The 16,521-nt window shown below is 44.4% G+C and overlaps 2 protein-coding genes across 6 annotated transcripts in view; one reads left to right on the top strand and one right to left on the bottom strand.

Annotated features, from left to right (window-relative positions):
- The window catches only part of USP16 (ubiquitin specific peptidase 16), a 24,660-nt gene extending 16,329 nt beyond the window's left edge, over positions 1-8,331 (bottom strand). The window contains exons 1-5 of one of the 5 annotated variants that reach the window (XM_081163016.1): positions 8,093-8,224; positions 5,439-5,540; positions 4,515-4,693; positions 1,279-1,382; positions 220-323 (exon numbers count right to left, since the gene is read on the bottom strand). In XM_081163016.1, coding sequence (XP_081019142.1) covers positions 220-323; positions 1,279-1,382; positions 4,515-4,693; positions 5,439-5,499 — 448 coding nt within the window. In that variant the 5' untranslated portion in view covers positions 5,500-5,540; positions 8,093-8,224. Of the gene's footprint in view, positions 1-219; positions 324-1,278; positions 1,383-4,514; positions 4,694-5,438; positions 5,541-7,281; positions 7,360-8,092 lie in introns of those variants that run through there. The other 4 variants (XM_081163018.1, XM_081163017.1, XM_081163020.1 and 1 more) reach the window with 4 other exon arrangements.
- RWDD2B (RWD domain containing 2B) lies at positions 8,277-16,521 on the top strand. The gene is made up of 6 exons (XM_081163023.1): positions 8,277-8,790; positions 11,157-11,339; positions 13,195-13,421; positions 13,503-13,570; positions 13,962-14,324; positions 14,852-16,521. The coding sequence occupies exons 3-6, from the start codon at positions 13,215-13,217 to the stop codon at positions 15,084-15,086; spliced, it is 873 nt and encodes a 290-aa protein (XP_081019149.1). The 5' UTR covers positions 8,277-8,790; positions 11,157-11,339; positions 13,195-13,214; the 3' UTR covers positions 15,087-16,521.

Below are 16,521 nucleotides of genomic sequence, written 5' to 3'. Positions count from 1 at the left end.
GACTAGATTTTTTCTCAGCTTCCCTTCTAATTCTAACATCTTAGAATTATCTATATTTTCAGTTTTACATCCTTAAGTGAAAAATAGTTTCATAGTTTTAAATCAACCATAATTAATGTTATTCAGCTATATGCAATGCTGGGCAGCACAGTAAATTAATCTAATACCAGCAGATAGATAAGTCAACGCTATAGTAAGAAGAAACAAACTTTTTTTTACCTGATTCTGGAGTTGTCACATGGGCTTGTTTCCTAACATAATCAACCACCTGACCCAGTCGGTTTGCGCTACAGTACTGGACCTCCTCATCACATAGGTAACACCTGTGTCCAAAGACCACAGAGAAGAGTGACAAACTGACAACCAAAAAGGGGACAAAATGATCCCTGGAATCCATGGTGTGTATCCATCAAATTATTCTACTAGAGAAAATGGAAATAAATCTTGTGTTTTCTTAGAGAAGATTGTCCACATGAACCCTGCTTTGCTACTGATAAGATTAGCCCAAATTATGACTACATGTAAATACTATGGAAAACACCCCAAACACTGTACTGAAATGGCTACTTATAACATTAAAGTCAAACGTTTTCTCTATGCATATTTCAAAGTACAAACCTACATCATCAGAATTAACAAATTTTGTAAATGACATATAATGTTCAGTGCACTGCTGTGTAAATGGGTTTTAAAGATGTGAAAATTTGTTTTAATGTTGTTAAAATACAGGAAATACACATACCAGCCTGACATTTACTGTCATGCAAATTCATTGCCAAAGTTTTACTATATTGGAATGTGCTCTTAGTGTCCCTATTTTTTTTTAATGTTTTTTAAAAATATATCTTTATTGATTTCAGAGAAAGGAAGGGAGAGGGAGAGAGAGAGAGAAACATCAATGATGAGAGTCACTGATGGCTGCCTCCGAGCATGTGCTCTGACTAGGAATTGAACCGCGATCTCCTGGATCATAGGTCAGTGCTCAACCACTGAACCATGCAGGCCAGGCGGTGTCCTAATTTTTAAACTAAAAACAACCTACCATACGCTTTACAGTATCACAAGCAACAGAAAGGTTGAAGGCTAAGTCTCCTACATACAGTTTTTGTGCTTGTAGAATTCTAAGCAAAAGCTTCTCATATCACCACATTCTCTAGCCTTCTGAAAGTGGTGGATTTAAACAAATACCAAAACTTTAACTTTCTTGCTCCTCTAATACCTCTGTTCTCTAATATCTGAAATAATCTCTAGTCAGTGGGCATGGAAGTTGAAACTCACCATACACTCCAGTTGTCCAAACTAAGAACCAGACAATGGGGTTCGGATCTTGGTGTCAGATAGTGCTTCAAAGCGTGCTGCTCCTGGGAGTTCCTGCTGCAGCCCTAGAGAAACATCGTCAGTTGTAAGGCCAGAGAGAATTCATAATCTATAATGAACATGGAAGAGGCTCAAGAAATTCTGCCCTTCTTACAATTTTGAAAATACAACGTAAGCCTCTAGAGAGTCTAGTGTTGTGAAAACTTAGGTATGCAGACAACCATGCACTAGGAGTCCTCTTTCTCTCCAACCTGCCCTTTCCAGTCCCAAACAAACTGTGCTAATGCAGCCATTCACTAGGTCTAATTTGGACTTTGTATCGGCTTCCTAAATAGTATTTTGCTAACTTCAACCTCTCTGTTCACATACACATTTTTTCAGTTTAATCTTCTTAAAGCAAAGATGTTTATATACTCAATTCAAAAATTATAAATTGCTCTTAAAATCCTAGTCCACAAACCTGATACCTTCTGACCCGAATCTACCTCTCCAGGGTTAAGTCCAGTCACTCTCCTGTTCATGCACCATCTACCGGCTGACACAGTCAGCACCTTCACATCAACCCCATTTTGTTACTGTGATTCCTTCTGTCCTGGGACCCTTTACCGATGCTGCCACTGAGCATGCCCCACCCTGTCTTCAGGATCTTGCACCAAGGCTGCCTCCTCAGGAGAATTATGCTTATCCTCCCAAGGAAAACCCTTTATGTTCTTCCAGTAAATGCTCTCCACCAAATATGGTGTAGTTCCTGGTGGCATTCCTGATTTTCTACCTTATATTAAAGTTGTTAAAGCTTATAACCATTCTCCCCTGAGCTGTAAATCCTGAAGGCACAAAAAATGAGTTAATCTTTCTATTATTAAAAATATCTAGCAAATGGAAGGTGGATAAGCATTAATTGAAAAATGAGAGGTTTTTTACCTACAAGATCTAGTCTTATTTGTAAAAGAACACGATGAGTTTCTTGCCTGCAGCTGGTTGAATCTCTGCTAAGAAATACATCTGGACTGAGCATGTGACTGGACCAGGCCAGCTCCCTCAGACTGCACTAAAGTAGCAAGTCCTGTTTCCAGTGCAGCTAAAACTATACCTTGGAAGGGAAATATTTGTCAGTGGGTTCTAATCCTTTAATTATGATATGAAACACTACTGATTTATCACACTCAACACTGAATTCTAAAATGAATTAAATTTGATATTTTCAGAATTATAAAATCACTGGAGATTAGCTGAAACATAAGAATGAAATGAGTTGTCTTAGGACAGCAGTTGAGGATCACCTGCTATCAATGCAAAAGATAACTGCAGTGGAACAAAAGGTAACAGTTAATACTGACACTAGGAATTTAAAAGGTGGCAAAATAAATAAAATGGAGAGTAAGAAATGTATTCTGGAAAACGTGAAGTATGAAAATATACTCAGGCTTACCCTACGCATTTAAGAGGGTTAATGAAAACCTTTCAAATGCAAATGAGTAAATGTGTTCTTTGCTAACAATTTTTAAAAAATTGCCCATGATGAGACATCACTATTCACCTATCAGAATGGCTAAAAAAAAAACAACCCCCCAAAAAACCTGTGGCAATACTAAATGCTGTGAGGACGCAGAGAAAGTGTACCACTCACACACTGCTGGCAGGAACATAAAATGGCACAGCCACCCTGGAAAAAAATTGTCACATGACCCAGCCACTGCACTCCTGAACATTTTTCCCAGAAAAATGAAATATTAAATTCACATAAATACTTGTACACAAATGTTCATAGCAGCCTTATTCATGACTGCCAAAAAAGGGATCAGCCCAGACGTCCTGCAAAAGCTGAACAGTTAAACAGCGATACAACTGTACCACGAAATACTACTCAGCAATAAAGGAGAACAGACTCTATACACAAAACCTGGATGAATCTTTGGTGATTAAGTGAAAAAAACAATCACAAAATGTTGTATACTGTATGGTTCCATTTATATAACATTTTTTAAATGACAAATTTTTAGAAATGGAGAACAGATTAGTGGTTGCCCGGGGCTGAGGGAAGGGACAGCAGGAGGGAAGTGGGTGTGATTATAAAAGGGCAACAGAGAGATCCAAGTGGTGTTGGAACCAGTCAGCATCTGAACTGTGGTGGTGGATATAGAAGTTTGTGTGTGTCTCTCTCTCCCCCCAAAACTAGTAAAACTTGGGAAATCTGATTAAGACCGATGGATAGTATAAATGTTAATATACTGGTTATAATATTATATTAGTTTTGTTAAAATGTTACCACTGGGAGAAACTGGGCAAAGTGTACAGAGATGTCTCTACATTATTTCTTATAAGCATGTGAGTCTATAATTATCTCAATAAAATCGAATGAGTCCGGCGTTTGAGCATGGACGTGTGATCCAGGAGACTGGGGTTTGACTCCTGGTTAGGACACATGCCCGGGTGTGGGCTCGATCCCCAGTAGGGGGCGAGCAAGAGGCAGGTGATCAATGACTCATCACTGATGTTTCTATCTCTCTCTCTTCCTCTCACTTCCTCTCTCTGAAATCAATAAAGACACATTTAAAAAAAATAAAAATGAAAAAAAGATATCTGCCTCATTGTCAAGCTTTATGACAGGACTGGCTGGCAGCCCAATTTCCTAACATAAAACCCTAACTTGCCACCACTAAGGATGACTAAGACACCCTGACCTCTAGTGCCATGGCATACCTGTGAGCTGTTCTGCCACCCAGATATCCCCACCTGCAAGACCAAGGTACTCCTCTCAGCTGCCAGGAATGTGGCCTGCAAACAGCTCACAGCTGTCTGTCCAACCCCAGGAATTATCTTCACAGAAAGGGAGCCACCTTGGCTAAGTGTAGCCCCCTCACCCTGGCCTACCCCCCAGGGGCAGCCCACATCCAAGGACTGGTCTGTGCACAAGTACCGGGGCCATGGCTCATCCTGAAATCAACTGAGGCCCTGCAGCTCTGCCTTTGCTCTCCCTCTGCCTAACCCAGCTTCCCTCACAATTTTCCTGGTGAAAACACAGAACACACCCCAAGAAACCACCTAAGTCTCACAAACCTTAGTTTCAGCACCTGTGCCCCAGGGAACACGATCTGTGCTAGCTGGCATCCCACTCACCATCCTGTCCTTAGGTAACACCCCCTAAAACTAGTTCATAGAGTTTATAAAATCCCACATTGATCAAAACGTAAGCATACCTGGTGGCCACATCTCAGACACAGCCACACTGAGGGGTTTTCTTCCGTTTCTTCTTCAGATTTATCTTTTACTTTATTGTCTGTCTTACAGTCTTGGCAAATATTCCATTCCACATTCACCAAAGCCTTTTTCAAACTACCTTGTTCCAGTCCTTTTCTAATGTGTCTGCACACAGGTTCTATTAAAACAAATAATACAGGAGCATGGGATAAGACACAACTTCCTTCAGGGAATCTCAAAGCTTACCCTGCATTTGAAGATCAAAGGTGAATTTACCGTGTACAAAAATTGTTAGATAATCTAAAAGTTTAATTTTGTTTGGTATTTGAATATGAGTTGATTATGTGAGAGATTTTATACAAATCTGAAATTTTACTTTTTTTGGTAGTCCTAAGTATAACAACACCCCCCCCCCCCCAAATTCTCTTCAGTTAATTGAACTATTTCCTTTAATTAAAGCCTTTTAACATATTTGTTAATCTCTTTATTTTTAAATGTTTGTAAAGAGGGTCTTTCATTCAGTCAGCAGGCCCATTGCTGAGGCAGGTGCCAGAGAACCTGAAGGGACTGAGCCTCAGCTCTTCTGGTTCAGAAGCTTACTGTTCTGGCAGGAGAGGCAGAACAGTAAGTACATGCATAGGTATCCCTAAAGCATCTGACAGCAGTGCAAGAGAAAATACGCTCATCAAAGTTTCACAGCTACAGGTAGCACAGTCACGAAATACACTCCCACCGTCCTTCTCATCAACGGAATAATCATGCCATTAGTTTGTTGAAGACTATTAAATGGCATGTACTAGATATAAACATTAAGTTGGAATCCAAATTACAGAATTCTATACACTTTGATCCCATTTTTACACATTAAAATGTCTATTTAGGGATGTAAACGTCACTTTAAAGGTTCAATTGGTGAAATATACCTAAAGATTCAGAAGAATCATCAACTGGAACAATTTTTCCCTTTGTCCGTTTCTTCCCCATGTTCACATTTCATGGATTACTTCCTGACACAAAACAACAATCTAGAAAACATGATAAAGTCAGCTTGATAAAAAAAAAGTCTGTTTATACTTCTGAGACACTATAATATATAAAGACCATTCATCTATGTCATGTAGTTTTCAATGTAGCTCTGAAGTAGAGAGAATATCATCACACTTGTTTTATAGCTTAAGAAACTGATTCTTAGTAAGGTTAAGAGGTTTTCAATAAATGAAAAGGTCATGAGAGAACGTAGGTCTTCTTATAAAGCCCTGAAGAGTCTTAGCAACTGACACAATTCGGGACTCCACTCCTCACTACATACATGTGGAATGCTGATGGCATGCAGATAATTTCCTTCCCATGTAAGCTAACTTTCTTAGCTCTGTAGTCTATGCAAATTAAATTGACAATTTCTCTAAGAAAAATTATAAATAATTCTGAAAACAAACTATTAAAGGGAGTTAGAAAATTTGCAAAATAACTTCAAGGCCAAATACAAAAAATGATACACTGTTCTGCATTTTCCACACCAGGATTTCCTATATGGATATTATCTGATAATTGACTGTAACTGCATTGTCAATTATCCACATTATAATATCCGTTTGGGACACTATGACAAACCTAGCTGCATGTCAGATGTGCTCTTTAGTCAACAATTCAAAATATGAAAGTGCTGAAAGTACACACAGGTCTACCTAATTTTAAACAATAGTAATGATCTTGAAAAGTTGTGCTTAACATACATTACAATAACTTAATGTCAAAATCACTTAAATGTCTATAATAGTTACTTGACCTGGGATGCTTACTAAATTCTGATTACATTAGTGGAAAGTAAGACTTGGAACATGTTTTAAAAACACTTCCCAATTAATTCTGCTACTTAGCTGTCACCCTGTCTTAGAGTCTTACAAAGTATTCTGCTTTTAGCTCTTAATGGGTTAGTGTAATTAAAGGTAATTCAAAAGGTCTGTATGAGAAATTAGTGTCACATCAAGTAACTGTTAACCTTTCCAAAGATAATCTAAAATGTAACAAGTTTCCAGATTTACAAAGTAAATGAATAAGCTAACAACAGAAGAATACAAAGTATATAGGTATATATAATACAAGGTGTATCTTATGTACTTTTTTTTGCCCTAAAGGTAACATTTAACATATCTTATCTAGAATTGTAGACTTTAGGGGGAAAAACAGCGCTCAAGTTCTCGCCTCCAAACTCCCTCTAACCTGTGCTGCATTCTGGCACCAGATACACCCTCCAACGATGCCATTTCCATCACATCACTCTCTTGATTGACAGCATTTAACAGTTTTCCAGTCTACATTCCTGAGCCTTGCACTCATGGTTCTTTATAAATTGTCCCCAATGCTCTGCCAATCCTGACTCTCATTACTTCTCAAAAAGAACCAGTGAAGTTTAATTATATGGTACTTTTGACCTTCAAAGCCCTTTCATACTCATCATCTCATTTGCTTTTCACAACAACCCCTCACATGGAGCATTTCACTAAAGGAGGAAACTCAAAAAAAGGATGATGAAAGATCCCAGGGTGAAAGACATGGAGCGAAAGGCCAGGTCTTTCTCTCCCATTTCCACTCCCAAACACCTCGCCTGTGATCGCTCGCTGGGATGTCTTGAACCTGGGAACGTAACTTCTCTACCTGGAATCTAAAGCTCTAAGAGGAAGCGGTTTTAGGCATTGCTCCTGAATTGCCTGTAGCATTAAAATACTGTTAGTAGGTCCTCAAGAAATACTTCTTGCATGGAAATACCTGAAAAAGGATGACTACAAGGTGCAAAGGTAGGTACATGAGAATGAACCAAGTCCCCCTGTAAGAGGAAAGGGTGGATGCAGAGCTCGCGGATCTGGTGTGAGGGCGGCAGCAGCCCGACTCCAAGGGAAACTTGGAGACGCACGGTGACTGCTGCTGGGCGGGACAGCGGGGGTGGCGTCAGTGCAGCGGAAAGAGCCCCAATAAACCTCTGACAACTAGTAAGGGCATCTAATGAGTCGCGAGAAGCGAGCACTGCGGGCACCGTCAGCTGTGACACATCAATAAGCGTTAAGTTCTCAGGCGAGTCCTCAGACGACAATTAGCTCCTCGGCGACGCGACTCCGCGCCGGGCTCCACACAACGTCAACGGAAGTGGGCGTGCGGCGCCCACCTGCCCAGCTCCCGCCCCGTCGGCCGGCCGGGCTCCCTCGCCCGCCGGGTCCATCGAGAACGAAGCGTCCGGCAGACTGTCAGCAGGTCCTGACCGCGGCGCCGAGTCTGGGGTAGATCTGTCCCACCCGGGCGCGCAGGATCGACCGGGGGCCGGCCCGCTCCGCTCCCCTTGCGCGCCGGCCCGATCCCCGCGACCGCCCGCCACCCTCCGTGCCCGCGGGGCCCGCCGGGGCGAGAGAGGCGCCAGCCCGCCACTCGTTGGCCGGCGCCTGGAGGTGACAGGACGGGGAGCCAGAGAGGCCGCGAGCCGCGCCTAGAGCGAGGGCCGCCGAGCAGAGAGGGGCCGGGCAGGAAACTCGCGCCCCGGGCCCCAGGAGGCCGCGCGGAGGCCACGCGAATCAGGGGACCGACTCACCCACGGCGCCGGCGCCCATCTCTACGCCCCCTGGGCCTCGGAACAGCCCGGTCCGTCCGCCTCCTCGTGACCAATAAAAGGCGACGGAGCGGAAGCCAGAGAGGCCGCCAGAAAGCAGCACTTCCGGTGCACGGCATTGTGGGAAGCGGCTGAAGCCCAGGTGCTGTGAGCGGACGCCATCTGCGCCTGCGCGCCGCTCGCGCCGGAAGTGCAGACGGCGCAGCGCCGCGGGGTCGGTCGGGCGGCGCCGAGGGAGTGTCCGCGCCGGGTGAGGCCGCGCGCTGCTCCCGGCCCGTGAGAGTGGGGCGGCGGCGGCGCAGTGTGCAGGCCCCCGATGGCGCCTCAGTCGCATGCAGGGCGTCGGCAGCGCGGGAAGAGGGCCCTGGGACTCGCGCGGTCCCGCTGCCGCCCCGTGCACTCTGACCCCGAGACGCGGCCCGCGGGCGCCGACCTGGGCGCGGGAATTAAACAGGCCTGGGCGCCGGCCCCGTCTGACCCAGAGGCACCGTAGGGCGAGAGGGACGCCGGGGTCCGCGGGAGCACGGCCGGGCGCACCAGTCACTCAGCTCGGCGCGCGGACGGCGGCCCGTCAGCCCGCGAGGACCGAGGCCGTGCCCAGCCGGCCGCGAGCGCGGGCTCCTCAGGACGGGGCCGACCCCGGTGGCCTTCCCTGAAGTCGGGATACGAAGCCCGGCCGCGTGAGTCCCCGCAGCAGCCACCCGTTTCCTCCCCAGCCCTGCCTTGTAAAGCCATGCCCCTCGCGGGCCCTGCGCCCCGTCCGCAGCGTCCTGCCGCGGCCCGGGCTGCCTGGGCGAACTCGTGGCTCTTCCGTCAGCGGGCGGGGCGGCCTTCCCGGCCCCCGCCCTGGCCCTTACGCTTTCTAGGCTTCGTAGCGAGTATTCCCTGGACTTGTTAGGGCCTCCTCCCCTAGGTGAGTCCACGGCAGCAGAGACGTTTTGTGCTTCTGTTCATTGTTGTAACCCTAGTGCCAAGGACGGTGCTGGGCACAGCGGGTGCAGGAACCCTCGGTGCACGAATGACTAGGAGCAGGGGTAGCGGCCCTTCTGTCGGCCTCTGTCGCCGAGCCCCGCCTCGTGCAGTTTCCACCCTCCCCAGCAGTCCTCAGCCGCCCTGTCTCCCCTTGTGGAGGCTGTGGGCTGAGGCCGCCTGCCTGAGGTCACAGCTGGTAAATGGCACTGGGCAGTCTGGCAAGGGTACATACTTGAACTGCCACAAGCAAAAGACCAAGGCGAATCCATTTCCTCCAATAACCACCCAATGAGTTGTTTCCTAGAGCCCTCAGCTCCAAAACAGACTAGAAAAGATGTTTTTGTAATTTTAGTAAGTCCAAGAATTTTAAATATTTGTGGCGGTTTTTTAGCAACAGCAAGTGCTTAAGTTAGGATGCCAAGTGAAAATAGGACATTAAAATTATATGAAACCACTAGTAAGTAAAGGAAGCATTGTGTTAACAGGAGGGAGGCGTGTAAAGCTCTAACAGGTCCTTGGAGAGGACTGGATGAAGATGGTAAGCAGCCTTGGTAATTAAGGTACTTAAATTGGGGTGGCTGGATGACAAAGCAGGAATTCCTGACCTGCGTAGAGAAGAGCTGACTGTTCTGGGGTCTGATAGGTTTGCAATACTGCACACACTAAACCCTCCTCTTAGAAATTCATGGTGCATAATGAGTCAGACAGTAGTGGACCAAGTACTGGTTCCTAATATTAAAGAAATGATGACCATATTGGAGGAAACAAAACTGGAATAGAGAAACATGCCCCTGGAGGGCTTGATAACAAACCATCCAAGGCAGCCTGTGGGGAGTGGGTCCACTCTCAAGGTGCTGGCATTGCCTGCTTCTGAGTCTGTGAAACTAACAGCCAGATGGTGAACTGGGGTAAATTCACTCCCCTGGTAGCTGTCAGGGTCATCAGCCAGCTTGCCTTACCCTGTGGAACTCTGACACATGGGGACTCCTTCCTCGCAGATTGCAACACTATTGCCCAGTCACCAGTTATATTAACTTTTTTCTTTTTTTTAAAGTATATTTTTATTGATTTCAGGGAGAGGGAGGGAGAGAGAGAGAAACATAAATGAGAATCATTTATTGGCTGCCTCCTGCACACCCCGTGCTGGGGATCGATCCTGCAACCCGGGCATGTACCCTGACACAGAATCCAACCACGATCTCCTAAATCATAGGTCAATGCTCAATCACTGAGCCACACCCGCGAGGCACATTAACTTTTTTCTAATGTAGTTGGCACTCTCGCTTGTTTTAGTGTACATCTGTTAGACACTGCATACAGTCAATGCAGTGACAATGTTGAGCGCAAGTTGATGGAGAGACATTAGAACCAGACTCTAATGTCTGAGAGGATGCAAGGGTCTGGAAGGAAATAGAAAACATACATTCAACCATGAAACTGTGAAGAGATTGTTTAATAAAGAGGGCATTTAAAGAGGAGTGGCCAAGTTTAAAGGAACCATGACTAGGCCTGAAAGGCCTGCTGGAGATGAGGAATGGGCTGCTGCAGAAGAGGTGTCCTTCAGCCGGCCACAGCCATTGTCAACCCCACAAAGCAGGGAACAGTGAAGGAGTACCAGGGGCTCTTTCTCCTCTCACCCTCCCACTTCCTGCCAGAGCTGAAAGGCAGAAGAGCTGGGTGCTGTAGGCTGTGGAGGTCAGCTGTCTAGAGGGAAGAGAATGGGTTAGGGGACAAAGTAACTAACAGGAGAGAAATTAGTCCAAACCATGAGCCTCTGGATTAGGCCTTGGTAGTTGGGGTGTGAAGAAGGGACAGGTTCAGGGCTATGCTACTTTTCTGTGCTCTCCTGCCCCATAGACCTTTCTTCACTCCCCCCCTCCCCCCCACTGCCTCCCGCTCCACTTGTCTAAGTCTTGTTCTTCTTTCAAGGCTCAACTCAGATCCTGCCGCCTTCGCTAGATCTTTCCTGGTGGCCCCTGTCATTGATTGTGCCCTCACTCCCTGTGATAGTACCTATCACGTCTGTTTACACCATGTCGTTTAGCACCACGCCTTTTTCTCTTCATTGTTCCAGGTGTTATTAGGTTTATGCTCTGGTCCTCAAACTAAATATAAAACTCCAGAAACGAATGATGGGCGAAGCTCTGCATGTAGTAGCTGCTCGATAAACCTTTACCCAAGAGGAGGAAGAATTCCTTGAGGATACTGTTAACCTGGATATGGTGTTTGATTTCACAGAGTAATTCTCTTTGAGAAGGTAAGCCATGCTTTCCTCTGTAGCAGTGGGACTGAGCTTTTTTCTTGTCAGGGGTGTAACCCTTCTTTTTTCCTGCTAAATTAGAAGTGCTTTAGGCTAATCACGAAACTTCAAATCATATTGAAGCACCTGAATTAGAAAGTAAAAGTCCTTTCTTCTTTCTACCCACGTTTTTGTCTTTAGTTTTCAGAGGTTTGACTATGATATGTCTTGATACAAATTTCTTTGGGTTCATCCTGCTTGGGATATGCCTGGCTTCTTGAATTCGTTTATGCCTTTTGACACATTTGAAAAGTTTTCAGCCATTATTTCTTCCAGTACGTTTTCAGCTCTGCCCTCTTTCTCCTCTCCTGATATTTGGATGACCTGAATGTTGTTTGGTCTTGTGTTATAGTCCCTTATGTCCCTAAAACCCTGTTTGAATGTCTCACGCAGACACAAAACACCATAAAAAGACAATGTATTGCCTGGCCGGTGTGGTTCAGGGGTTGAGCATCGACCTAGGATCCAGGAGATCAAGTTTTGATTCCCAGTCAGGGTACATGCCAAAGTTGCTGGCTCCACCCCTAGCAGGGGGCATGCAGGAGGCAGCCGATCAATGACTCTCATCACTGATGTTTCTATACCTCTCTCCCTCTCCCTTCCTCTCTTTGAAATCGATAAAGACATTTAAAAAAAAAAAGATGATGTATTAATTTTTTTAAAAAGGGGGGAACTCTGTAAAAATTTTAAACTTCTGTATGGCAACTCTCTGGAAGGCAACTTGGTAATTTCTACCAAAATTTTAAATGTACCTGTTGTTCCAACTAGCCATTTCTACACATTTATCCTTGAATTTATAGTACTCATCAAACTAAATATATATCAGCTCATCCAACTGTATATATAAAAAGAACCTCTATTATAGAATTATTCATAATTCCAAAAATGTGGAAACAACCCAAATGCCCAGGGTAAAGAATGCAATAAACTATGAGATATCTATGTGATTCAGTGTGACAACCACTAGAGAGAGTGAGATGGAGCACCATGTACTGACAGTGACTAGATTTCTGCAGTATAAGTTGGGGGAAGTAGGGTAGGTAGGGGGCGATGTATGTATCATCCCCTTTGGATACATTTAATTATGTTTATATAGTTCACTCTACATATATTTACACATTATACAAGCATATATTTCCCATGTATGTTTATGTATAATGCTTAAAATTTTTCTGATAAAAAAACCACCAAAAACTCTTAGCCTTGGATCAGGGACTTAGATAGGTAGAGGAAGAGACTACCAGCAGGAAACTATATCTTAATTTAAATTTTTTTGTCTACTATTTGAATTTTCTAACCTTGTACTTTTTTAATGTTAACAGGCATAATTAGCAGCCTTTATTTTCCCTTTTCATATTCTTACGCTTTTAAAACAAATACTCTGATATTAAGAAAAAGTTAACCATCCATATAATTAGCTCTTATTTACTCTGTTCATTCCAAGTTTCCAAGGTAACCTGTCTTCCCTGGCTATGTCATTGATGTGGCTTTTGGCTACATAATTAGATTACTTTTGTGAAATTGCTTATTGTGGTAGCTCAGGACACCAGATCAACTATCTCAATACGTAGGAATCGGTATCTGGTTATTATTGGAGCTTTATTGTTCTCACTGGATTGTCCCCTATTTTAGGTTCTTAGCATATTACATTTATTACACACACATTACTCCACATTGCAAAGTAAATAGTGGGGAGAGATACTGTGGTTAAATCTCACATTTTCTGAAGAAATCAAATACATTTTTAAGAACTACCCTTAATCTATTGAGTTCTCCCAAGATTGTATGTGTTGTCTTATTCTTACCTCCTTAGAAACTTATAGGTATCCAGGAATGACTGCTATTGAACAGGCTGAGGCCCAGCTCTCGGAGTTAGACCTGCTGGCCAGTATGTTCCCTGGTGAGGGCGAGCTTATAGTGAATGACCAGCTGGCTGTAGCAGAACTGAAAGACTGCATTGAAAAGAAGTCAATGGAAGGGCGATCGTCAAAAGTTTACTTCACTGTCAACGTGCACCTGGACATATCTGCGGGTGCAGCGGTAATGCCACTTAGCTTTGGGAGAGCTGAAGCACGCTGAAGCTTCAGAGACACTTAGGGCACTTTTCTTCTCTTTGATCAGGTGATGTTTTCTCTGGCCTGTGTTCTTCCCTTTGAATACCCTGTGGTCCTGCCTGAAATTACTGTTAGGTATGTTAACGGAAACTGGCTAACTTTCGAGGTCAAAATTAATGAGAGAATGAAAGCAATTCTTTATTTTTTTAATCTTCCTTGAGGATATTTTTTTCCATTGCTTTTCAGAGAGAGTGGAAGGGGGAGTGGGAGGGGGGGAGAGAGAGAGACATCGATGTGAGAGAGACACATCGATTGGTTGCCTCCGGGACGCCCCCCAACCGGGCTGGGGATCGAGCCTGCAACTGAGGTATGAAGATCCTTGGCTAGAATTGAATCTAGGACCCTTTAGTCCGGGGGCCGACACTCTAACCACTGATCCAGACCTGCCAGGGCTAAAAGCAGTTGAGTTTGTTTTCTGTTCCAAGGAAATTGATTGAATTTTTTTACTCCTTATCTTTTCTCCCAGATCAGTATTATTAAGTAGGTCCCAGCAGACTCAGCTGAACACAGATCTGACCGCATACCTGCAGGAGAATTGTCTCGGAGATGTCTGTGTATTGAATGCCACCGACTGGGTTAGAGAACACGCCTATGGCTATATCAGCAGGGACACCACCCCTCCCTCCGCTCCAGGAAGCACAGTGCATCCGGTCCAGCTTGTTCTGACGAGACTCTGGATCTACAGCCATCACATCTATAACAAATGCAAAAGAAAGGATATTCTACAGTGGGCGAAGGAGCTTTCCCTGTCTGGGTTCAGCATGCCCGGGAAGCCGGGTGTTGTCTGTGTGGAAGGCCCCCACGGAGCCTGTGAAGAATTCTGGTCAAGGTGTGCTCTCACAAAGTCTGTATGCTGTGCCCATAATTACAGTGCTAAACTAGATCCGAGAGATATAAAATCAGTATCTCCCTGGGTTGGATCTTAAAGGAATTCAGGCTCAAGTCAGTGGATAAAGTAGAACTTGCACGTGGTCAGCATCACTTCCTTCCGGGACACTGTAGTGGGAGGTTCTGTAAATAGATGTTGGCTCAGGGCCCTTCATTCCCATGGACCTGATTCTCCTCTCTTCGTAGGTCGTGTGTACCTGTGAAACAAGGGGCTCTAACTTAACTTCTCTATTGATATAAATGAGCTTCTGAGAAGTCCCTTTTGGGTGTTTGAGATTCAGCAATTTCTACATCAGTGACAATGGCAATAAATGAGTTTGGGGATAGGGTTATGACCAGAGTCACATTTGATTAAAATAAATCCCTGAGGTAAAAGTGGATTTCTCCACTTCTGGGAAAATAGTATTTTCAGTATTTTAGAATACATAGTGCAGTTTCAAATTTTTTACTTTGAAATTTTCTTTTCAGACTCAAAAAATTGAACTGGAAGAGGATTCTGATTCGCCACCGAGAAGACATTCCTTTGGATGGTATAAGTGATGAAATGGAAAGACAGAGAAAATTTTCAGTTTTTGAAGAAAAAGTGTTCAGTGTTAATGGAGCCAGAGGAAACCACATGGACTTTGGTCAGTTGTATCAGTTTTTAAATGCCAAAGGATGTGGGGATGTTTTCCAGATGTTCTTCGGTGTGGAAGGACAGTAACTAAGCAGGGTAGTAGTTGAAAGGTTTTTGTCACTGTTTGACATTTGTTTTCTTACCCACTCTTTCTTGAACGATTAATTTTACTTCAGTCCCATTCTAGAATGTTGGGGATGAAAAAAAGTAGTATAGCTTAAGTGCATCTGTTAAAAATATGTCCTGATTGAAAACAGAAGTGTTTTAAATTATATTAAAATTATTGACAGAAATGTCTTGGCATAGCTGCCCATTTTGAAAGAGAAATTAATTTGACTTGAGTTAGATAAAGTTGGTGGTCTAACTTGCCACCCATTCCCAAACCCCTGCCCTTTACCTGCCTCCATGAACTCTCCCAGCCTCTCTCGTGGTTCAGGTGGCCTTGGCATACATCTTTGGCTGTGGGATGCCTGGGAAAACTTTTGCTTTCCCAATTAACCTGATTGATACAGTGAGGGCACCACTTTAGCCTCTTTCTCCCACAACACCAAGGCCAATGGCTGGAGCTTTGTAGTTCCTTCAACAGGAAGGGCCATGAGAACCACTGAGACGCTACTGCATGTGGTTGAGCTGCTGATCCAGCACCAGCCCCTGCCTAGCTCTAGACAGCTTTTTATGAAATAAAAACAGTTGTATTTATGTTACCAGGCCACTTAGTAGCCGTTGAAAGCTATTTTGCCGAATAGATTTTTTCAAAGTTTTAGTTTTGCATCTACCCCAACCATTTGATACACAAATAGGTGAAGTTTTTCTTAAATGGAGTTTGCAGCTTACATATACTTTTGTATACTTAGTGCTCCATCCCTGGTTTCACCTCACAGAGGCTGAGACCTGAGCAGAGCCCCACTGAAGCGCGATCTGGCCAGCTGAAGCCTTCATGCCCAGTAAGGGAAACAAACCTCACCACTTATTCAAGGAGTAATGACATTAATGTGGGAAGTTGGTTAAAAGGGATTTTAAAAGCCAAAAGAGGTAACAGAGGTCATTCTCCAACAAAGGGAAAGAAGACACATGCCCAATAAATTTGGGGTGCTATAGGGAAGGTACTTGCCTATCAGTCACAGCAGAGATGGTTGGCCAGCATGGGCATGGCCACTGCAAGCATGGGAACATTTGGAAATACATAATTCCCGAAACAAAGGAGTTTGCACTCTTGGGGCTCTTGATGCTCCTTGCCCTTGGCTCTTGGTTTGTGGGGCTCTCTTATTTTGTTCCTGCTCATGTTTCCTCTTTAGCCATGTGGCTCTGCAGAGCCCACATGCAGTGGACTAATTGGCCTGCATCTAGCCTGAGATTGGGTGGTTGCACCCGGCTTCAACATGGAAAAGAAACTCTGGACACTGGCTCTGATTTTAGCTGTACTGAAGCCCCAACTACATTTCTGTGACTGGACTAAGGGAGATAGGACTTTGGAAACCCATGGGTGTAATTCCATGAAAATAAAGCTTTCTGTGATATCTCA

The sequence above is a fragment of the Miniopterus schreibersii genome (assembly GCF_964146895.1).
Source record: "Miniopterus schreibersii genome assembly, contig: HAP1_SCAFFOLD_145, whole genome shotgun sequence".
In the NCBI taxonomy this organism is placed as follows: domain Eukaryota; kingdom Metazoa; phylum Chordata; class Mammalia; order Chiroptera; family Miniopteridae; genus Miniopterus; species Miniopterus schreibersii.
Note: the sequence above shows the minus strand (reverse complement) of the source record. Positions and strands in the feature narration are given on the sequence as shown.

What these genes read in the sequence shown, in the direction of transcription:
- RWDD2B (XM_081163023.1), top strand. Translation starts at nt 13,215, where the DNA reads ATGACTGCTATTGAACAGGCTGAGGCCCAGCTCTCGGAGTTAGACCTG. An exon ending in ACATATCTGCGGGTGCAGCG is followed by an intron (nt 13,422 to 13,502) that starts GTAATGCCACTT and finishes CTCTTTGATCAG; the next exon opens with GTGATGTTTTCTCTGGCCTG. An exon ending in CTGCCTGAAATTACTGTTAG is followed by an intron (nt 13,571 to 13,961) that starts GTATGTTAACGG and finishes CTTTTCTCCCAG; the next exon opens with ATCAGTATTATTAAGTAGGT.